General features: G+C 50.7%; 2 protein-coding genes and 1 pseudogene across 3 annotated transcripts in view; all 3 read left to right on the top strand.

Annotated features, from left to right (window-relative positions):
* Positions 1–3,597: 3,597 nt before the first annotated feature.
* The window catches only part of LOC111188012 (olfactory receptor 13C7-like), a 104,585-nt pseudogene continuing 85,599 nt past the window's right edge, over positions 3,598–22,583 (top strand). Inside the window, exon 1 of the transcript XR_016393589.1 lies at positions 3,598–3,713. The product of XR_016393589.1 is annotated as an olfactory receptor 13C7-like (transcript). The remainder of the gene's footprint in view (positions 3,714–22,583) is intronic.
* HRCT1 (histidine rich carboxyl terminus 1) lies at positions 3,599–10,870 on the top strand. The gene is made up of 2 exons (XM_030763767.2): positions 3,599–3,713; positions 6,311–10,870. The coding sequence occupies exon 2, from the start codon at positions 6,422–6,424 to the stop codon at positions 6,749–6,751; it is 330 nt and encodes a 109-aa protein (XP_030619627.1). The 5' UTR covers positions 3,599–3,713; positions 6,311–6,421; the 3' UTR covers positions 6,752–10,870.
* SPAAR (small regulatory polypeptide of amino acid response) lies at positions 3,604–21,846 on the top strand. The gene is made up of 2 exons (XM_030763768.2): positions 3,604–3,713; positions 10,878–21,846. Exon 2 carries the CDS (start codon positions 11,215–11,217, stop codon positions 11,440–11,442), a length of 228 nt encoding a protein of 75 aa, XP_030619628.1. The 5' UTR covers positions 3,604–3,713; positions 10,878–11,214; the 3' UTR covers positions 11,443–21,846.

The following is a 22,583-nucleotide window of genomic DNA, read 5'->3' on the forward strand; positions in this document are numbered from 1 at the left end:
TTTTCCTGTAACTGATTTCTAATCTCATAGTGTTGTGTTTGGAAAAGATGCTCAATATGATTTAAATTTTCTTAAATTTACCAAGGCTTGATTTGTGACCCAAGATGTGATCTATTCTGGAGAACGTTCTGTGTGCACTTGAGAAGAAAGTGTATTCTTCTGCTTTGGGGTGGAATGTCCTAAAAATATCAATTAAGTCTATTGGTCTATTGTATCATTTAAAGCTTGTGTTTCCTTATTTATTTTCTGTCTGGATTACCTGTGTATTGGTGTAAGTTGGGGGTTAAAGTTCCCCACTATTATTGTGTTACTGTCAATTTCTCCTTTTATGGCTGTTAGCATTTGCCTTATGTATTGAGGTGCTCCTATGTTGGGTGCATAAATATTTATAATTGTTATGTTTTCTTCTTGGATCGATCCCTTGATCATTATGTAGTGTCCTTCACTATCTCTTGTAACACTCTTTATTTTAAAGTCTGCTTTATCTGATATGAGTATTGCTACTCCAGCTTTCTTGTGATTCCCATTTACATAGGGTATCTTTTTCCATCCCCTCACTTTCAGTCTGTACGTGTCCCTAGGTCTGAAGTGGGTTTCTTGTAGAGAGCATATATAAGGTCTTGTTTTTGTATCCATTCAGCCAGTCTGTGTCTTTTGGTTGGAGCATTTAATCCATTTACATTCAAGGTGATTATCAATATGTATGTTCCTACTAATATTTTCTGAATTGATTTGTTTTTGTTTTTGTGGGTCTTTTTCTTCTCTTGTGTGTCTTCTTTAGAGAAGTTCCTTTTGCATTTGTTGTAGAGCTGGTTTTGTGGTGCTGAATTCTCTTAACTTTTGCTTGTCTGTAAAGCTTTTAATTTCTCTGTCAAATCTGAATGAGATCCTTGACGGGTAGAGTAATCTTGGTTGTAGGTTTTCCCCTTTCATCACTTTAAATATGTCCTGCCACTCCCTTCTGGCTTGCAGAGTTTCTGCTGAAAGATCAGCTGTTAACCTTATGGGGATTCCCTTGTATGTTATTTGTTGCTTTTCCCTTGCTGCTTTTAATATTCTTTCTTTGTATTTAAATTTTGATAGTTTGATTAATATGTGTCTTGGCATGTTTCTCCTTGGATTTATCCTGTATGCAACTCTCTGCACTTCCTGGACTTGATTGACTATTTCCTTTCCCATGTTAGGGAAGTTTTCGACTATAGTCTCTTCAAATATTTTCTCAGCCCCTTTATTTTTCTCTTCTGCTTCTGGGACCCCTATAATTCGAATGTTGGTGCGTTTAATGTTGTCCCAGAGGTCTCTGAGACTGTCCTTAATTCTTTTCATTCTTTTTTCTTTACTCTGCTCCCCAGCAGTTCTTTCCACCATTTTATCTTCCAGCTCACTTATCCATTCTTCTGCCTCAGTTATTCTGCTACTGATTCCTTCTAGAGTATTTTTAATTTCAGTAATTGTGTTGTTCATCACTGTTTGTTTGTTCTTTAGTTCTTCTAGATCCTTGTTTAACATTTCTTGTAGTTTCTCCATTCTGTTTCTGAGATTTTGGATCAGCTTTACTATCATTACTCTGAATTCTTTTTCAGGTAGGTTGCCTATTTTGTCCTCATTTATTTGGTCTTGCAGGTTTTTACCTTGCTCCTTCGTCTGTAACATATTTTTTTGTCATTTCACTTTTTTTTTTTTGATGGTGGGACTGTATTCCTGTCTTACTGATTGTTTGGCCTGAGCCATCCAGCACTGGAGTTTGTAGGCCGTTGGGTAGAGCTGGGTTTTGGTGCCGAGATGAGGACTTCCAGGAGACCTCACTCCGATTAATATTCCCTGGGGTCTGAGGTTCTTTGTTCGTCCAGCGGTTTGGGCTTGGCTTTCCCACCACAGGAGCTCAGGCCTGACCTCTGGCCTGGGAACCAAGATCCTGCAAGCTGCATGGCGTGGCAAAAAAACAAAAGGAAAAGAAAAAGGAAAAAAGGAGCAGTACAATAACAAAGCATAAAAAAAAAAGTAAAATTAGAAAGAATAAATATATTAGGAAAAATAAAAATATAATTGAAACAACTTCAACAAAGTAAAATAAAACCACAACAGAGAAAAGAAAAAAAAACGGGGGAACAAGCCAAAAGGAGCAGAACAATAACAAAATATAAAGAATAAAATAAAATTAGAAAAATAAAAGATTTATTAGAAAAAATAAAAATATAAACAACAACAGCAACAAGGTTAAACAGAACCCCAACCTAAAAGTAGAAAAAAAAAAGCCTTGGGCTTCCCTGGTGGCACAGTGGTTGAGAGTCCGCCTGCCGATGCAGGGGACACGGGTTCGTGCCCCGGTCCGGGAAGATCCCACATGCCCCGGAGCGGCTGGTCCCGTGAGCCATGGCCGCTGAGCCTGCGCGTCCGGAGCCTGTGCTCCACAATGGGAGAGGCCACAGCAGTGAGAGGCCAGCGTACCGCAAAAAAAAAAAAAAAAAAAAAAAAAAAAAGCCTTGGCTATGGGCGGTGTAGTTTTGGCAGGGGGGTGGGGTGGAACTTAGGTAGGGGCGGGGTTTAGGATGGGTGGGGCCTAGGCGAGGGGTGGGGTGACTTTCAAGCGTGGGGTGGGGCCTCTGCTTAGGACCTGCCCGGAAGGGAAGAGGAAGCACATCGAAAAGGGGGCTTATGGAGTGTGGATTTCCGGAGTTAGAGGTAAGGCCCTGGGTGAGGGTGTGTGGGTGGGGTTTAGGCCCAGCATGGTTGGAGGGGGTCTCAGAGGGGCTACCTCTGAGTGTAGAGGTAGGGCCCTGGGTGGGGGTGTAGAGGCACAGCAGGAGGGAGGCTCCGAGGGCAGAGGATTAGGCCTGGGAGCCCAACAGGCTCCCCGGTGCCTAAGTGGACAGGGAAAGTGTTGGCTGTGTTTCCTTCCGTTCCTCTGCCCCCAAACAGGGTCTCCCCTGTCCCCGCTGGACCCCTAACCGTGGGTGGGTCCCGCTGGGTGTAGGAACTCCTCCCCTCCCCCAGCCACCCCTCAGGGGTGCCTGTCCCGTAGGTCCGGCCTTTACTTTTGCTCCGCCTTCTCTCCCTCCCACTCCCTTAGGACCCGCGTGGCTGGAGGGGGCCTCGGTGGGCAGAGGATCAGGCCTGGGCTCTCAGCAGGCTCCCAGGGGCCCGAGTGGGCATGGGAAATGCTGGCCATGCTCCGTTTTGATCCTTTGTGCTCCCAATGGTCCCTTCCTTTCCCCCCTGGGCATGGGATCCCTTCCCCTCCCCCAGCCGCCCCTCAGGGGCCCCGGTCCCATCCCACCTCCACTTCTCCTACCCCCTCACTCCCCCCAACGCCCAGGTCCTACCCGGTTGCTGGGGGTTCCTCCCATTCCCTTAGGTGTCAGTGGTCCCCCACCAGTGCCTGGTAGGTGCCCTAGTTGCGAGGAGACGCGAATTCCACGTCCTCCTAGTCCGCCATGTTGACTCTGCCCCCCACGAAAAAACCTCCTTGATTGTATTTCTGCATGCGATTCTCTATTTAAACATAACAAAAATGTTCCTTTTTTTTTTTTTGCAGTACGCGGGCTTCTCACTGTTGTGGTCTTTCCTGTTGCGGAGCACAGGCTCCAGACGCGCAGGCTCAGCGGCCGTGGCTCACGGGCCGAGCCGCTCCACGGCACGTGGTATTCTTCCCCGACCAGGACACGAAGTATCTCCTGCATCAGCAGGCTGACTCTCAACCACTGCGCCACCAGGTAAGCCCCAGGCAACTATAACTTTTGACAGGTCCGAATACAAAACTGATTTATTTACAGTGTCACCGCTAGGTGGTGCCACCAATTAGTGAAAACAATGGTTGCTGTCTTGGGACAACCGAAAACCACTTGCAGCCAGTACAAGCACAAGTTTGTGAGCTTGTAGGGAACTTGTGTGCCCTTGTGCACTTGTGTATAAGTGTGTGCACACACAACTCTTGGTGCATGAGTTTGCTCTCAGTGCAATGTTGGTTTACAAGTGTACACATGTGTGCATGTGTGCAAGTCCATGCAGAGGTCTGTGCACCCTGGAGAGCATGGGCATGAAGCTAATGATATGAACTCCAAAAGTCTTGACCCATCAGCCGTATGTATTGTCTGGAACTCTGGCCCCTTATCTTGGAAGGCTGTTTGTAGAGCGTGCAGAAGCCCTGACCCTAAGGGAGAAATACAGCGACGCCACAGGACAGCTTTTCTGAGGCAGGGAATCCCTAGACACAGCCACACATCCTCTAAGGTCATCAGTCCTGCAAGCCCTCCAAGGAGGTCTCAGTCACTTGTGACGTCGTGGAGGACCGTGCTCTCAACACCTTCCCGAGTGCCCAAAACTTCAAATCAAATGCCCACCTTGGGATTGTATCTTCTGTCCAGATGGGGAGTGACCCTGCACTTAAGAAAATAAATGTGTGTGTATGTGTGTGTAGGATGGGGGAGCTCCCCCAATTCCCTGCCCCCACCCAAAGTCATCCAAATCCACACACCCTTTCCTTGTTATCTCTGTGGATGGTCCTCAGCTGATCTCAGCTCTCACTCTGGAGCCCCCCTCACTCCAGGAATCGTGCTGTCTTGATTATTTGCTGTCTAGAATAGCCCACAAGGCTGGGGTACCTTAGGCAAGTCCCCTCCCTCAGTTTCTCTGGCTCTCAGTGAGGGTTGGGTCTGTGTGACTCCAAGAGGCCCTTAGTGCTGACTGGAGTTCTGCCAGTTGCCGGGCCCTGCCCCCCTCCCGTGGCTGGTGTGGGGTGGGAGTCTCCTTGGAGAAGCTCCCAAGAAGGAGAAAGTTCTGTTTGGCTTCCTCCTCCTCCTTCCAGCACACTTCCCTCCTTAACAGGCCCCCAGGGAAGGCAGCTGGGCTCGCAGGCCTCTAGAAGCCACAGGAGGGAGTTCTCACTTGAGCATCATTAAAAGTTCAAGTGGCTTCCTCCCTCCACGCCCCCCACCCCAGGGTAAAAGCCCCAGGACTCATTAGACCCACTGCCCCGAGAGCCCAATTTGGTTGAAGGGAATGCTTGGCTTTTCCATCCAGAGGAGCTTTGCCTTAAGGGTTTGGGGCTTCCCTGAGAGAGCTCATCTCAGATTGAGGTCAGAGGGAAGGTCCCCAGAGGTCACCTCTTGCCCTGGCACTTTTCCAGAGGAGGAAACAGGCTGCAGGGGAGGGGCTTGTCCAAGGTCCCACAGAGGTGGGCTCACTGTGGAGGGCCCCCGGGCATCCATGGTCTCGGGATGGAGATGCAGAGCTGGGGCTTCGGGGAGGCCCTGCCACGTGTGAGGAAGAGCTGTGAGAACAGTCTGACAAGCCCACAGCAGAAGGGGCTGCCCAGGGAGATAGTGGACGCCCATCCCTGGACATGTGGGTGGGATGGGTAAGTGCTTGTCTAGATGAACAGAGGATTCAGGACCAGGAGGGGGAGAGGGATGCGAAACTGCTCAGGTCCTGCCCCGTCTGTAAATTCTCCCCCAGGCAGGAATGGCGTTTCACAACTGCTGGGCAGGGAGGCTGGGGTGGCGCAAGGGCCTGCTGTTTATGGCCAGTTGAGCCTGTTGGTTGGAAGCCAGGAGGCTGGCACTGGGCCCTCTCTGACCTCAGCAGCCTCCTTCCTGCCTCCTGCAGCCCTGGGCTAACACCCAGACCCTCTTAGCTCCCAGATCCAGTAGGACCGAGGACGCAGAGACAGTTGTTCAGCTTCCCTGGATGATAAAACCCTGCCTGCGGGGCCTGCCTGAGCTCCTAAAGTGTGGAACAATTGCACAATAGAACCTGACTAGTCCAGGAGGCCTCTGTGGGCTGCAGGACAGGGAGCCGCAGACTCTCAGATGGCACGAGGTCTCCCAAGTCGACTGGTGCAAACTCTACTGCCTTAATATCAGTGGCAAACGTGTCAGGACCTGGTTTAAGTGCCTTATAAATCTTAACTCCTTGAATCCTCAGAAAACTCTACGTGGAAATATGCTCTAATGAGCCATCTTACAGATGAGGAAACTGAGGCACAGAGAGTTTAGGAAACTTGTGCACAATCACAGGGCAAGTGAGTCATGTGGTTTGAGAACCCATGTGCTGTGCTCTCTCTAAGAGAGGAGGGAGCCCAGGGAGGGGACAGAGCTGGCCCAGTCACTTGGCCAAACAGCAGGATTAGGGGCCTAGACTCTTATCTCCAGCCTCTGGCCCCTCCCCACCCCGCAGCCCCTCCTTTCAGCTCCTCTGGGTCCCGACCAAGCCTCGCTGTGGGCCTCCCCAGAGCTAATAGTGGCCAGGCCTCCCCTTGGCTGGCAGCTCCAGCCCAAAGAGGCTGCACCCACATTCCCTGGCTGCTCTCCAGCCCACAGGAGCTGAGAAAACAAAGTCCAGTGACTGTGAGGGCTGAGCAGAGGCTGCCGAAGGGGAGGAAGCAGCGAGGAGCCACCGAGCGGAGGCCGCTGTCAACTCCCAGATGCTGGGCCTCCTGGGGAGCACGACCCTCGTGGGCTTGATCATAGGCGCTGCTGTGGCTCTGCTGCTGCTGCTGCTGCTGCTGGCCGCCTGCTTGTACTGCAGACAGGAGGAGCCTGACGTGGAGAGGAACCACCCTGCTGCAAGGAGAAACCGAGTCCGGTGGGCCCAGCCTCCGATCTCCTCAGGCCGGGGCCACCTGGGACGCTTGCACCATTTCCGTTATTCTGGCCGTGTGCCTCACATGCCCCATGCGACCCTCCATCACCACCATCACCTCGCCCGCCACCATGCTCACCACGCCCATCAGGCCCAGCGAGGCCGCCACTGATGCCTGAATGGCAGCCTGCCCCACCATCACCAGGATGCGGGGACCCCGAGGTTCCCGTGCAGAAGGGCACCTCTCGGCGGTGAATGTTGGGACCTGCCTGGGCTTCATTCGCCTACTGTGCCCCGTGTGCTACGGAGGCAGAGGACTGAAGAGCTCCAGGGGTGGCCCTGACGGGGCTGAGAGCAGGGGTGGTGGTGGTCCTTCGGGGGCGGACACCACCTTGTGACTGTAAGTCCCAACGGGCACCAGAAGTGACGGCCAGTCTGGTGCAGGTGCACAGGGGTGTGGGGATGCACAGAAGGTGTACCCTGCTCTCTCTGAACAACCAGGCCTCTGGCCAGGGCGGTAGCTGGGAGGCACCCTGGTAACGCCCTTTCATTTGCAGAAGGTAGCTTGAGGCTGCACAGTCAAGTCAATGGTCCCTTAATACAAGAAAATAAAAACCACTAAGAAGCTTTTGTGAAGAGGCTCTTGATTGTAACTCAAGTGGGAGGGAGGGAGTGGCCAGCCCTATGTCTGCCTCGCCCAGGACCTTCCTCTCCGGTGGGACCAAGTGCCTGGTGCGGGCCCTGCAGCGGGGGAGATTTGGCGGCTCTGCAGGGCTCTGAGGACAGTAGGTGAGAAGGCCTGGGGCCTGAGCTCTGATGAGAGGGAGGTTAGGGTTTGCAGGCAGCCCTGCCCAGACTGCGCTCTGGAACTGCAGAAGCCCCCTTCCATGGGCTGTGCTGAATTAATGTTTCTTTGGTAACTGGGTCAGGGTTTCTTATCCAGGCCTTGAGTCTCCAGCCAGCCTGACCCCTCCTGTGCTTGGGTGTGGCTGGCGCTGTGTCTGGGAGGGAGGGTGTGGTGCTGGGTGGCCTTGGGAGAGTGCTCACCTCAAGGGAGTCTCAGTTTCCTCTTCCCTAAAATGGGATAGATGACAGAAACTTCTTGCCAAAGCCTGGAGGCCTGTTCCCAAATACCCCAGAACAGCTGACGGAATTCCAAAGTGAGGAAGGAAATCTTGTTCTGAGGCCTTCCCTGAGGAAGGAAGTCCTGTGAGCCAGGGTGGGAAGTGGAGGGGGAGAGGCTTGGGGGCCAGGCCAGGTGGTGGGGAGGGGCTGGAGAACAGGCCAGAAAGTCCCGGGGCCTGGTGACTGACTCACTGGAACAGAATGTCCTGTTTCTTTTCTATTTCCTGGTGGATTCTCTGTGAGGGCTGGGATGGGAAGGGGTGGAAGGGGGAGAGGGAGGCAAATTCACACTGAGAGCTGGACTAGACTGCAGGCTTGGGAAAGTGGATCAGGGTCTACGGTGCCTTTTGAACCTGCCTCCCCTCGCCTCCCCCTATGGCTGCCCTGAGCTCATCCCCAGCTTGGACTCCTGCTGCAGGCCCTCTGGGCTGCCTACCTCCAGCCCTGCCCCTTTGTGAAGCGTCCCCACACTGTAGCCTCCTCACTGTCCTTAGAACAAAGTCTCTGCCTCCTGGTTGGCCATTCAAGGCCCGCTGGTCTGTTTTGTGCCTACTCGTGTTCCTTTTGTCCTATCCGCACTGCTCCAGTCCTCAGGCTCAGAAAACCCTGCACCTTCCCTTCTCTGTGTCTTTGCCCAAGACGAATTTGTTACTCACTCCTATGGGTTTCCAATTTATTATTATTATTGTTGTTGTTGTTATCGTTATTTCTCTTGGCACACTGAACACACTCTCTTTCCCTAGAGATTTACGGCAAGATTCAAAGGCCCCTGCCTTCATAGGACTGAGAACTCTTTGAGTGCTCCCCACTGCCCAGGGTGGGACCAGTCCACACAACAGATGGTCAGGAAAGATTCCCAGAGCTTCACGCTCTCTAGAAAAGTAAATGTGCTTGGAATAACCACTGCCAGAAGCTTGGGGCTTCAGGGACACCAGGTATAGCAGTAGGACCCTGCAAGGATTAGGCCGTTGAGCTCCTGGGGCCTTGCTGAGGGGGCTTGTGTTCCTACCCTATCTCCCCAGTGTTGGGGGTGTGTGGAGGTCTGTAGCCTGCTGGCTTGGACCACGCCCCCCATCCCTCTGCAGAGCCCCATGTCAGCCTTGGCTGGCCTGTCTTTCCTAAGTGTGGCTTTGAGCATCCTCTGGGAGAACCAGGATGCCTGCCATCACCTTTTCCCTTGTTAATATAAGTGGGATGTATGGGGGACTTCCCTGGTGGTCCAGTGGTTAAGACTCTGAGCTTCCACTGTAAGGGGTGCAGGTTCGATCACTAGTGGGGGAATTAATATCCCACATGCCACGTGGTAAGGCCAAAAGAAAATAAAAAAATATATATGGAATGTACGGGGCGTGGTCTTTCTTCTGACCAGTAGACAGTGATGGATGCTGGGAGGACAGATGTGTGCCTAAGTGGTAGACATCTTTGGGAGCCCCATTGCGTCTGGGGCTCATAGGCAGGGACTGTCTATCATAGGATTACAAAAGTCACAAGAAGAGAAAATACCTGGAATAAACCCTTAGGACAAGCAGTTCCCCTGGTGCCCTCCATCTCCCAAACTGACTGATTGATTTTGGTAATTCAGTCTGAAACCACAGGCGTCACAGATTGGCTCATCGTGTTTCCTGTCTCCTGCTTCTGGTCGCCCCAGCTAATACAAATAATTCAAAGTGTCCAGCTTCCTGTCACGGCCCCCGCTGGCTCCAGGCTCCTCCTCTGTGTGGGTGTCCGGTCATCTTAGAAAAGGGAAGAGAGAGGATTTAGCAGGGTATCATTTACTAGGAATTGTCACTCTCCCATTCTGTGTGTAGGCAGTTTCCTACAACTAGTACCAAAGAAAGTTCACTGGGCCTTGGAGAAATTGCAAAGGACCCAGGCTGTGTGACCCTGGGCTAGGCCTTGGCCCTCCCTGGGCCTTTGCACTCTGGCCAGTAAAACTGTAGAAGGAGGCAACTGCTCTGTGAACTGGTGGTACCTAGAGAGAGCATCGAACTAAGAGGAAAGGGAGGAAGCCCCTCCTAGACTATTTGGTACTCTAGTTATCACTACTAACCAGCAGTAGGCCTTGGGCAGGGCATTTAACCTCTGTGACTATGGGCCCTGTTATCTCTGAAATGGAGATAATATCACTTCGCAATGTTGCTGGAACCATGATATTAGACAGTGCCTGACCGTGTCTAGTACGTGGAATTATCGTTTCTCACAATACCTTTTCTCTAAGGTTGGGTAAAGTGAGGCTAATAACCCAGTCTGCTCTCCGGAAGTGGTGGTGGCCTCAGGAGGTGTTGGCTGTGGAAGGGCTGTGACAGAGCGACAGTCAGGGTGGAGCCCCTTCTGGCAGACTTACTCATGGCCTGGGCCTGGTTCACCCCCTCCCCTGCGCCGGTGAAGTGGACACCCTGGCAGGGAGCAGGGCTGGAGTGGCATGGGTGTGCATGGGGGTTGAGGTGGGGTGAGTGCAGTCACCAAGGGGGCCGGCAGCTGTGCGGGTCCTGGGCCCTCACTCACAATTGGAGGAAGGAATGCAGGAAGTGCTCACAGCTGCTCAGACATCTCAGAGCCTCGTCCCAGGCAGGACCAAGGCTGCAGTACCCTGGGAATGAGTGTGCCATGGCCTGGCCCCCGGGGTGGCCACCGGGCCAGGAGCCCACGGCACTGCATACAGCCAGAGCTGTCCCTCGCGGAGCCCAGGGTAAGTTTTCACAGCACGAGCAGGCAGCGAGGAGGGCTGCGGGGAGGCTGGAGCAGAAGACCGGGGAGGGGGACTAAGGAGCCCACAGTAGTTACTGAAGGGCTCAGATATCCCTCCCGGAGCATGACCTGCCTTATCTCGACAGCACTCTCCCAGCCCGTGCAGAAAAGGAGGCCGAATGAAAGGGCACTTGTTTCCTAGCAGCACTCCCTGCATCTGGCCCAGAGCTGCCGTTGCCTCCTCCCCACTTTCGTCCCTGCCCCCAGCACAGGGCCAGGGGTTTGAGAGGCAGCAGATAGGCTGATTCAAGGACTGGCCCAAGGTTCCTCCAGGGGAGGAGCCTGGGCTCATCTCGGATCCACAGGACGGGGAGTGTTTTGTCTTTTGTCTGAGTGTACAAACACTCATGAACTCCATATGCGTCATCAGAGGGCCGGGTTAGTGAGGCTCCCTCTGAGCAAAGTCTTCTGCCTTCTCCTTCCAGCCCCCTGCATCCAGGGAGTCTTGAGCTCACATCTTTCAGGACAGTGCTTCTTCCAGAGCTGCCAGGGGAGTTGCCCATGGCTCTTAGAAACCTGGCCCGAGGCTTAGAAAACAGTGACAGAGACCCCCTGAGATCGGAGTAGAGCCATGTGGGGCACCCAACGGCCCAGAGGGGGCACCAGCCAGGGCCTCAGACCGATATCTTCTTAGAAGACCACCGGGAGAGCAGCTGAAGGAGCAAGGGCACCTGCCATCACCAAGAGCCCCTCGCTTCGGATGGGGAGCTAAGGTCTGAGTGCATCCCGGGTTGCTCAGTGGGTCAGTGGCCAAACGGGGCCATGGAAACGGCAGTGATTGGAATGGTGGCCGTGCTATTCGTGGTCACCGTGGCCATCAGCTGCATCCTCTGCTGTTTCAGCTGTGACTCAAGGACCCAGGATTCTCAGGGGGGCCTACGCCCCAGCTTCACGGTGGCCACGTTTCGCCAGGAGGCTTCTCTCTCCACGGGGCCAGGTCACCATGTCCAGCCAGTGGCGGGTGTCCGGGACTTCTGGACTTTCATGTGAGACCTACCAGCTCCCAGGATCTGCTCTGCTGGTGGTCAGACTCATCTACCCCCCCAGCAAGCCTTCTCTGTTGACCCACTCCTTCAAGCCTGGCATTCCGGTCCTTCCCTGCCTGTATCCAGAAAACACCCTGTCCCATCCCATCCCAGCTTGCCGTGGCCTCCAGTCTGGGAGATCCATGGTGATGGGACCAGCTGGGAGTCAGCTCTGACCCCTGAGAGCTCAGCTGGACCCAACCCACAGGATGGGGCTTAGGAGAGGTCCGGAGCTTGAGTGACCGGGCAGAGTTGGATGGTATGGTGGGCCAGCTCTTCTGAGCTTCACGGTGAACTGAAATATCACTGGACTTTATAGTGAACAGAGTGTTGGTTAACTCAATTTATCCCAGGATGCCTATGAAACTGGTTCTATTGCCACCAGAGGAAGCAGCGCCCTCAGTGGACAGTTTTACAAACTTATCTGTTCCTCTAATTGAGTCATTTTGCTACTTGCCTGTGCACATCCTGCAGAGCCCACCCCTGAGATTTGCCTCCTACCCGTTACCTGAAATCAGCCCTGAAATTCTGAAACCAAAGGGATGCTTCCTGGGAACTGGCAATGTATTTTATAATTGAAAATGCATATCCTTTTATGGATCTCCCAAGAATCAGGGTTGGGGAATCACAAAAGGAAACAGAAGAGAAAAATAGAGTCACAGAAAGCACAAGATGTTTTATTAACAGGAAAGCCAGAAAGAAGACTTTGAAACATATTTTGAATGAGACTTTATTACTATATTCTTATAGGTCACTTCTATTCTTAGAGACTAAGTGACCTGTGTCACTCAGGAATGATAGAAAAATGATAGAACTCCAAATGACAGAACTGAAAGTTAATTTCGAATAAGTTAAAATGTTATGTTATATTGACAGTATGTAACAAAGCTCTTGTCTGCATCACAAATAAATAGATGTTCAGTTTTTATTTATAGAAAATCTGTTTTCTCTGTACCCATGAAATAAATGCCAGGCCATATTTAGCATATGGTTTGAAGGCTGCAGAATTCTGAGTCTCCTGACTCGTGTCTCCAGCCAGCCCTGAAGGAATGACTCTCCCAGGACGTGCCTGTTGAAGGGGGCAGGACTGACCTTGAGAGGAGGTCTGGCCTCTGAGGGTGCCCGGATGGGCCACTCTGGCCACGTGGCTGCCATAGGAAGGACTCTCAGAGAGAGAGGCTTAGGGCTGCAGAGGTGCAGAAGGGTGAGGGGACAGGGAGAGAGTCAGGCTGGTGGAGAGGCGTGGAGGCAGGTGGAGTGGGGTGAGCATGGGGAGGGAAGAGGCACAGCCCAGGGACAGGAGCTCCTGGCGACCGCGTCTTGGTCACTCTGGACCCTAGAGCCCGCAAGCAGGGCCTTCATAGAGCATGTGGAGGGTACCGGCTGCAGGGAGGACCTGGAGGTCCTCAGTTGAGTGGAGTGAACTGTTCAGGTCATGTTCTCTGAAAGTGAAGCCCAGACAGAGTTTGGGGTGCCAGATGTTTATAGGGATCAGCATGTGTGAGGGCAGGAGGAGGAAGCAGGATTAGACAGAGGAAGGAGACAAATAATGATGCAGGCCCTTAATATTCCCCCACCTTTGCTGTCTGTGAGTGCTCCCCCCAGCCGCCCAAGTTTGACCTCAGGCAAAGCAGCTCTGCAGCTGAGGCTGGCCCTGAAGTCCTTCCTTGAAGGGGTCCTGGGTGGTGCATCTCCACAGGAGCTCAGGTGCGGCCTGTTCTCAGAGGTGCGCAGACCAGTCAGAGGTGGCTGAGCATGTCCAGGGACAAAGAAATAACGGGCACAGGAGCTCCAGGTGGGCAGAGACGGCAGTGCGAGATCTGGGAGGGGAGAGAAGAGCGGGCCTCAGCCTCTCTCTGATCTCAAGCAGAGTTAGCTCTGTTCTAGGTCGGGCATCTTCAGCTGGACCCAAGTATCAGGACCCCAGGCCCAGAGCTTTGCCTCTGTATCGTGTGGTCACATCCTTCCCTGGGTCTGTGGAGGGAAGGTCTGTAGGCTGGACTCACACAGCTCTGAAAACAAGCAATGTGGGGGGCAGCCTCACTGTGCAGGCGGGCAGTCTGTCAAGCCCTGAGGTCTCCTTATTTGCTCATTCGCTCATCCACCCACTCATCCACCCACCCATCCATCCACCCATCCATCCATCCATCCATCTACCCATCCATCCACCCATCCATCTACCCATCCATCCATCCATCCACCCACCCACCCATCCACCCATCCATCCACCCACTCCATCTACTCACTTAGCCTTACTTCCTCATCTACTCATGCATTCATTCATTCATCTCATCACTCATTCACTCATTGTCATTCACTCCTCCATTCAATAAACACTGGCTGAGCACCGACTGTGTACCAGGCCCTGCCCAGGGAATGTGGGAGTCAACCAGACCTGGTCCCAGCATTCGATGAACTCCCAATATAGTCACCTGGACAAGGGTGCAAATAACACAGGTGCTTAAGGGAGGGAGAGCTGGGAGACCCAGGGAAACCTGGGAGGAGGTGGCTCTCGAGTTGGACTTGAAGAAAAGTTGGCAGTTCAGCAAGCAGAGTTTGGGGGAGGGACAGAGGGAATGGCGGCATGAATGGAGGTTCAGAGAACGTGCGGGCAGGGAGTAAGCAGTTCAGCGTGAGTGGGCGCGAGGAGACGAGGCTGGGCCACAGCCAGCTCCTGAGGGAACCACTTCTTGCCACATCTGGCCAGCATGTTTCCGGGCAACAGAAGATGAAGGCAACAAAGAGGCAGCCTCCCTTGTCAGGCTGGGCAGGAGCAGTCTTCCCTAACGCACACGCACACGCACACACACGCACGCACACACACACACCAGCGTTGCAACCTGCTGTTGCCACAGGGGAGAGGTGGCCCCTGCAGCAGGGGCTGGAGAGAAGGTTCTTGGAGGCTCAGGGGGTGGCCGGCCCACAGTGGAGGTGGAGCCGAGGGTGAGGGAGAGGCTGTTCCAGGGAAGCAGGGAGTTTGAGAAGGGCAGGCAGTCAAGGCCAGCACCCTGGAGCAGGCTGACAAAAAGGAGGCGCCAAGGAGGAGCAGCTAGAGAAGGGGCAGGAAGGTGGGGAGCGAGGGGGGCAAGAAGTGGGGAGTAGGGTTACCCGATCTAGCAAATAAAAATACAGGACATCCAGTTAATTCTAATTTCAGGTAGACAACAAATAATATTTGGTATACATAGGTCCCATGCAGTATTGGGGACACACTTATACTAAAACATTACTCGTTGTCTATCCGAGGTTCAAATCGAACTGGGTGTCTGGTATTTTATCGGACAACCCTACGAGGGAGGGAGTGGTTCTCAGAGAGGGCGGGTCAGTTGGTTGAAAGCATCAGGGGGGCCAGCGAAGGTGAGCACCCAGGCCTTGGGTTAGGCAATGTGACAGTTGACAATGACCTTGGCGAGAACGGTTTGAGAGGAGTGAAGGGAGCAGCCCCACGGTAGTGTGCGTGTGCGCGGGCGCGTGCGTGCGCAGGGGCGGTGGAGGCAGTGGGAGCTGAGTCAGCAGGAGATCACAACTGAAGATAATCTGAAGGGAAGCAGGGTGATGTATTGTGGCCCATTTTTTTTTGGTACGCGGGCCTCTTACTGTTGTGGCCTCTCCCATTGCGGAGCACAGGCTCCGGACGCACAGGCTCAGCGGCCATGGCTCACGGGCCCAGCCGCTCCGTGGCATGTGGGATCTTCCCGGACCGGGGCACGAACCCGTGTCCCCTGCATCGGCAGGCGGACTCTCAACCACTGCGCCACCAGGCAAGCCTCTACTACTGGTCTTTTTAAGAAGGGGAGGGAGGTTGAGCATATGGAAGGCCCGAAGGAGAAGGATTGCCGAGGGAGACACTGACAGCCGCCAGCGAGGAAGGGACCCACGGAAGGGTGGGGCTGGGAGCTGGAGCACGCGGAGGGGGTCCGAGGGGTCAGGTCTGGATGGCAGGTGGCGGGCAGGGCAATGCTGCTGGGAAAGATGCTTGAGGATATGGGTAGATGCTCATGTTGTGTGTGGGGCGCATGGGGAAGGAGGGAGATGAGGGCATCATGCCAGATAGTCTGTTTTCTTGGTGAAGCAGGAGCATCTGCTCAGAGATGGGTCTAGGGGAGCTGGGGTCAAGGAGAGCCTGGAATGATGCCCCAGAGAAGGGAGGAGCAGCTCCTACAGTCCTGCTTTTCTTACGTGTGTGGGGGCGAGAATGTGTGTGGTCTGGGTGCGGTGCGTGCGTGTGGCATCTGTGTGTGTGCGTTGTATGGTGTGAGTGTGTATGTTGTCAGGCGTGTGTGTGAGTATGCAGTGGTTTGTGTTGGCCTGAAGTGCTCCTGCCATTCCTCCCAGTGCAGCCCATTGTGTAAGAAGAGGGAGGGGTTCTATCACAGGCCAGCACGGAGCCCCTCTATCCCCAAGGGAGGAGGTGGCAGTGTAAGACAGAGGCTAAGGCTGGCACCAGGAGGCTGGCAAAGCCGGGAGTGTTTACTTGGTGGCGCTGAGGGAAGAGGCTGCTCAAGGTCACCTGGAAGTCTGGGTGGAGCTGCCCTCGAACCCCCAATCTCTCAGTCTCCAAATGCAGCATTCTCTGTTCATTCTGCTAATACTAGTTCTTATTTATTGGACTCCTACTGTGTGCTAGGCACTATGCTTTCTGCGTTTCATCTTGTCTTTGCTCACAGCAACCCCCTCATCTTCATTTTACAGCCGAGGGACCTGAGCCCCCGCTGTGGGTCGCTCTGGGCCAATGCGTCCCAGCGCTGCTAGAACCTGCAGACACAAAGTGAACCTACCCTTTTCCTCTGTAAATGGGGACTGCAAGTCTCAGCCGACCCATTTCATATCTTCAGGATGAAGGAGAGGCTGGAGCACCAGGGATCTGATTTGCCCCGGGTTTCCCTGTACAAGAGCCTTGCTCACACGTGACCCACCTAGATCTGTCTTTGAAGAAGGAAGAGGTCTTTGCCATATACAGTTCGAACAGGCAGCCCAGGAAACCTCACCCCAGATAACTCTGCCAAGGGTTGGACTGCTGGGTTAACAGACCTCAGCCCTGGGCTGCCCAGCCAAGGCCTTCCTGCAGAGGTATGGACTGTGCCTCTCCACGCCCAGGTCCACCCCAGGACAAAGGGGAGGGAGAACCCTGCTCCGCTCTGCCCAGCTCTGTCCCAGCGCTGCCCCCGCCACTCACTGGCTGGGCCTCAGCCTGGTGCAGAGGAGGTGAGAATCCTGCCCCCTTGTCTAGAGGCCATGTGAGGGAGGGAAGAGCCTGGAAACCCATCTGTCAGGAGCCCCTGCCCCTCTGCCTGCCCTTCCTCCACACTCCTGACCCTGCAAGCAGCTTGGTGTTTCTCTCTGGGACAGGCTGGATTCTGGAATCAGGAGACCCTGAAATAACATGTTTTCCGGAAAAGTACCTTCCTTAAAGGAAACCACTTGTTCCAAGGAGTTGAAAAGGGCCATTGTGCTCTGCCAGTCCCCACTCCCCTCAGGACAGGACACTTGAAAAGACACACACTGCTATACACACACACACACACACACACACACACACACGCATACAGATGCATTCATCCAGTGCATTTGTAAGAGTGAAAGGAGCAGACTAAACACCAATCAGAGGGGGGCCGGGCAAATCCTAGCAGAGACACAACATAACACTAGGCAGGTGTAAAAACAATGAGGTAAATTTAAACTCATTACCATGAAAGGGCATTTATCATATATCAGTAAGTAAAAAGTAGAGGGAATTGGAGAACTATAAACGTGCCCTGTGGTAAAATTCTATTTCTGTTAAAATACACTTACATGCATAGAAGAGGGTGTGGAGAGCTATATGCCCAGGTGTTAAGTAGTGACTGTCTCCAGGTGGGCAGGGTGTTTGTGTGTTTCATGTTTTCCCTTTTTGTTTATCTGTATTTCTTGTAATAAATGGTTTGCTTTTGGATAAGAGAAAGCAAGAAACTAACAAAGGAAAAGAACAAAATTAATTTTTCTAAGTTATAAAATGAACCAACTCCAATCTGAGGAAGAGATATAAAAACCCAAATGGTGACAAATTCTCAGGACAGACAGACAGACACACACACGTATTCTGCGTAATTCACAGGGTTGAGGTAGAAAAGGCTGAGGAGTTGGGGGATGGTTGCTAAGTTTCTAGGAAACGCTGGGATCTGGATGTGAGGGTGACTGCGGGGACTTCAGGGCCTGAGGGGTGTGTCTGGGTGGGTTGGGGAGGATAGAAGGAGTGTCCTGGGACTCATCCTGGCCTGAGGGAGAGGCTTAGTTAGACACGCACCTACCTTCTGCCTCCTGAGAGAGCGTATGTATCCTTATCCCCGGTCCTCAGTTCAGGCAAGGCTGAGAAACCTGCCAGGGCATCTCCTGCCTCTGCCGCCTCCTGCCTCTGCCCCACACTGTTGTGGAGGGAGATAGCAGGGCCCACTGCTGGCAGGGGCTGCCCTGCCACCACTCATATTACACAGCAAAGGGAATTACAGTTGCTGATGGAATTCCACTGGCTCATCAATTGACCTTAAAATAAGATTATTCTGGATTGGGGCTTCCCTGGTGGCGCAGTGGTTAAGAATCCGCCTGCCAATGCAGGGGACACGGGTTCAAGTCCTGGTCCGGGAAGATCCCACATGCCGCGGAGCAACTGAGCCCGTGCACCACAGCTACTGAGACTGCACTCTAGAGCCCGCGAGCCACAACTACTGAGCCCACGTGCCACAACTGCTGAGCCCATGTGCTGCAACAACTGAGCCTGCGTGCCGAGAGCCCATGTTCTGCAACAAGAGAAGCCACCACAATGAGAAGCCTGTGCACCACAACGAAGAGTAGCCCCCACTCGCTGCAACTAGAGAAAGCCTGCGCGCAGCAATGAAGACCCAACACAGCCAAAAATAAATCAATAAATCAATCAATAAAAAGATTATTCTGGATTATCCAGATGGGTCCAATGTAATCAAAAGGGTCCTTAAATGTGAAAGAGGGAAGCATGAAAGTCAGGTCAGAGTGATATGAAGGACAGTAGCTAATAAATGAGGGCAGCCTCTAGAAGCTGGAAAGGAAAAGACAAGGAAACAGACGTAGCGTCCCCAGATAGGAACTCAGCCCTCTGACACGAATCCCGGTGAGTCCCATCTTGGACTCTGGCTCCAGAACTGTAAGATAGTACCTTTGTATTGTTTTAAGCCACTAAGTTTGCAGTAATTTGTTACAGCAGCAGAGTATCCTTGGCTCCACCATTAGTGCTCACCAAGGTTGGAATTTGCCCATCAGGAATCCCTTCTCTGGCTGTCGAACATGTAAGGTGGCATCTGAGGGGATGCAAGTATTAGAGTTGAAGAAGGCGGTTGGGCTCAGGGGATAGATGGGCTGGACTACTTTAGAGAAAAAGATGGGAAGATAGAAATCATACTTCTCAGATGAGTAGGGTGAGAGTAACAACACGGTGACTGCCAGGCTGTGCTAGGTGTTACGCGACATGTATCTCCAACAATCCCAGTCCTATCCTGTGCAAACAGCCATACAAGCACACAAGGGTGTTCTTGCAGTTTTATTTTTGATAGCAAAATATTATAAAGATCCAAGTACCATCAACAGAGAAATATATAAACAAATTGTGGTACAGCCACAAAATGGAATAATAGTCATTATAAAAATGTACTGACTTGGAAACTGCCTACTAAAAATAGAGAAAGAAAAGTAAGTGACAGAATGGTCTTATAAGAAGAAAGGGGGAGCAAATAAACAAACATCCTTTCTTCCTAAGGAAAAAAAAAGAACCAAAAAACTCCTAAATTACACTTTTGTGTATGTGTTTGTATAAACATAGAGAAAAGTCTGGAAGGATATGATTACCACTAGGGATAGGCTCGGAGGGAGAAGGAAACACTGTTTTCTTTATATTCTTCTGCATCATTCAAATATATTTTAACAAGAATTTGTTGCTTTTTAGTCCATGTAACATTATTTTTTAAAAAGACGGTACAAAGGTTAAAAAGAGCAAACTTTACTATTACTGTTGTTATTTGCAAAAGGAGCTCTCTGGGCGGAGGAATGCCAGAGCTCCACTTAGCAGGAACACTCTGGACACAGATGAACAAAATTGATTCCTCTTCCTGTGTGAGCTTAGCTGGGGAACGAGGTAACATGACTCCTGTGAGTGGAAAAGTGGAGTCATCCTAGCCTGCCTGGCCTTTTACAGATATGTGACCTGACGTTCTGCGAGGGACCTGACATTGCTCTAGACTGTATGGCAGTTCCAGACTGAAATACAACTTTCTGGCCCCCGTTTCAGTGAACTTGGAACTTCCTCAAAATTCAAACCCCCTTTTCATAATTCATAATTTTCATGTGAGGAATAAAAATGTCTGTGTTTTGCTGCCTGATCCCACTGTAAATCTGAGGTCTTGTTTATGTCTTGATACCCCAGCTCTTAAAAGGAAGGGACACTGGCAGAGAGAGGGTCCTAGGAAAGTAGCCAGGGTGGGGTGTGGAGTCTGGGGTCCTTGCTCTTCCATCAGGCTCACAGCACAAGGGCTGGATCAGGTGTGTGGAAGTTCTCTGTCTGTCCAGCACCTGAAACTCTACAAGGTGTCCCAGGTTTGCAAAGCTCTTCTGCAGCATCATCACAACTGTCTCCTGCGATATGCACGGGGACCCAGTGGAGCGGTATCGACCGTAGTTTACAGATGAGAAAACTAAGACCTTGAGACACTAAAGTGATGAACCCCAAGCCATTCAGCAATTTGGTCTCAAAGTTTAGGACAGAGTCACATCTCCTTATTCTCCCATCTCCTTCAGCCAGAGTTTCATTTTTATCTCCTTTATATCTTCTATTTCCAAGGTAGATTTTGTTTGATTAAAAAAAGGTCTGCTGCTTCAGAAAGTTTGAAAGTCAGTGATCCAGAATAATGTTTCCAAATTCCCAACTGATACTAATGTTCAGCAGTCAGGAATGACAAATTGGAATTTCCAGGAATTCTTGAGAATTTCTGAAATCATAAATTATTATGCACTATTCATAACACTTATTTACATGCTTTTAAATAATGAGTGACCATAATAATAAACAGTGAATAATTTTCTGTGATAGAATGATGTTAAAAGTTTCAGAAGGGCTTCCCTGGTGGCGCAGTGGTTGAGAGTCCACCTGCCGATGCAGGGGACACGGGTTCGTGCCCCGGTCTGGGAAGATCCCACATGCCGTGGAGCGGCTAGGCCCGTGAGCCATGGCCACTGAGCCTGCGCGTCCGGAGCCTGTCCTCCGCAGAGGCCCGCGTACCGCAAAAAAAAAAAAAAAAAAAAAAAAGTTTCAGAAGTTTTCAGTAAATAACATAGTTTTATAGTTTGTTATTATTATGAATCAATATATTATGACAAGATTATTTCAATAACATGGAAAAATGATCTCTACCTAATACAGACATTGGATATAGAAAACGTTAAAAGGAAGGAAACATTAACCCCAAATAAATGCCAAACAAAATCACTTAAAATTGAAAGAGAATACCACAAACATTTGATATTTAAAAGTTATCATTTGAAAAATGAACTTTAAAAAGACAAAGAATTAATTGCTCCAACTTAAAAAAGACAAGAATTAAAGATAATCTTGATCTTTGCTTTGTGACAGGTATTCCAGACATATAAAACTTTCATTTTGCATTGATATTGGTTGAATTAAGAGTGTGTCCCAAACGTCTTCAAGTTGAGTGTTAGGGTGCATGTTGCTTCATAGAAGCTCATTTCCTTTTTTAATTATAATTTTTTTTTGGTCTGCTTGCCTCAGTCTTGATTTTGCCATTGAATTTAATATTGCCCTTGCTGGTGGCTACTGCCTGGACCTGATTGGAGACCCCTGTTTTGTAGTCCTTACTTTACTGAAAGTTGTGGAGAGGGTGGGATGTGAAAATGAATAGTCAGCAAATAAATCCAGCGCTTGGGTTTAAAAAAAAAAAATTGCTCTTGCCAATTCAGATTTTAGAGCAGTTTCTGATTTCATGTTGGAGTGTTCTACAACAACAATCACATCTTTTGCATCTCTTCTGTTAAGTATTTACAAAGAACTGTAGCCTATGGTGAATACTCAAATATTTGGAAATGCCAGCTACATTATTGGAAAGTTTTCGTATAGTATTAATGTTCAGACCCGCTAGCAACGTTAATAGCACTACACAGAATCACTTCTTGAAATTGCCAATATAAGGACTTATTTTGCTTCCAAAGTTTATTTTTTTCTGACACCACTCATAGGATTTGTATAAATATCCTATGTGTATGAACTTACTAATATTTATTTTATTTGTAGAAATGAGTTGCTATTAGAAACAGACCAGGCTACAAGCACACACTTGTAACCAGTGTGTGCTGGTAAGCTGACTCCCTGGGGGGGGGGGGGAGTCATAATATGTAGCTTTTGCCATTTTCTGAGGGGAGGTGTAAATATTCCCACTAGGGTCAATTTCAAGCTACCTATGTGATGTCACCAAGAGTCAGAAAGAGATGCTCACAACTGGCCGGCTCTCTCTCTCTCCTTTGTGAGCCAGCTCTACCCCACCACAGGCAAGACTGATTAGATTGTGACAACATCTCTCCTTCCTGCTCCCATTCCATTCCGGAACTGTCGACCTTAATTTTCCAATACATGCTTTTGCGTTTTCTACTCTTGCTTTCGATTTGGTATTAGTGGATTCCTTTGAACTAGTGAGATCTCTGTGTTGATCATTAAGTTTTAATTCTCACAGGGGAATAGTTTTCTCAGGTTTCTAGATTCCTCAACTTATTTTTATTAGGATTTGGGCTTTGGAAAAACATTACATTTCTGAGAAATGCTGGGAAGGAATTTCTGCAGAGAAACACTAATCCAGAAAACCTGGGTGAAAACATCCCATTTGTTTGAATGATCATGATTCTACTGGGTATGTTTTCATTGGTCCCAATTTTGCCCACTGGTCATTGTCATTCATCTTATTTTAGGGCATTTTAGGTGTGGAGTCCTATACAGTTTGCTGTTAAGTTTAGTGATTTTCCAGAGAGGCTGACCACCAGGATTGATTAGTGATCACCTGACCTCTGTCTGATCTTGTACACGTGGTACAAGTTAGTCGTCAA

This window comes from Delphinapterus leucas, chromosome 6 (assembly GCF_059928025.1).
Source record: "Delphinapterus leucas isolate spDelLeu-1000000601 "Yukka" chromosome 6, BTC_Dleu_Yukka2, whole genome shotgun sequence".
Taxonomy (NCBI): domain Eukaryota; kingdom Metazoa; phylum Chordata; class Mammalia; order Artiodactyla; family Monodontidae; genus Delphinapterus; species Delphinapterus leucas.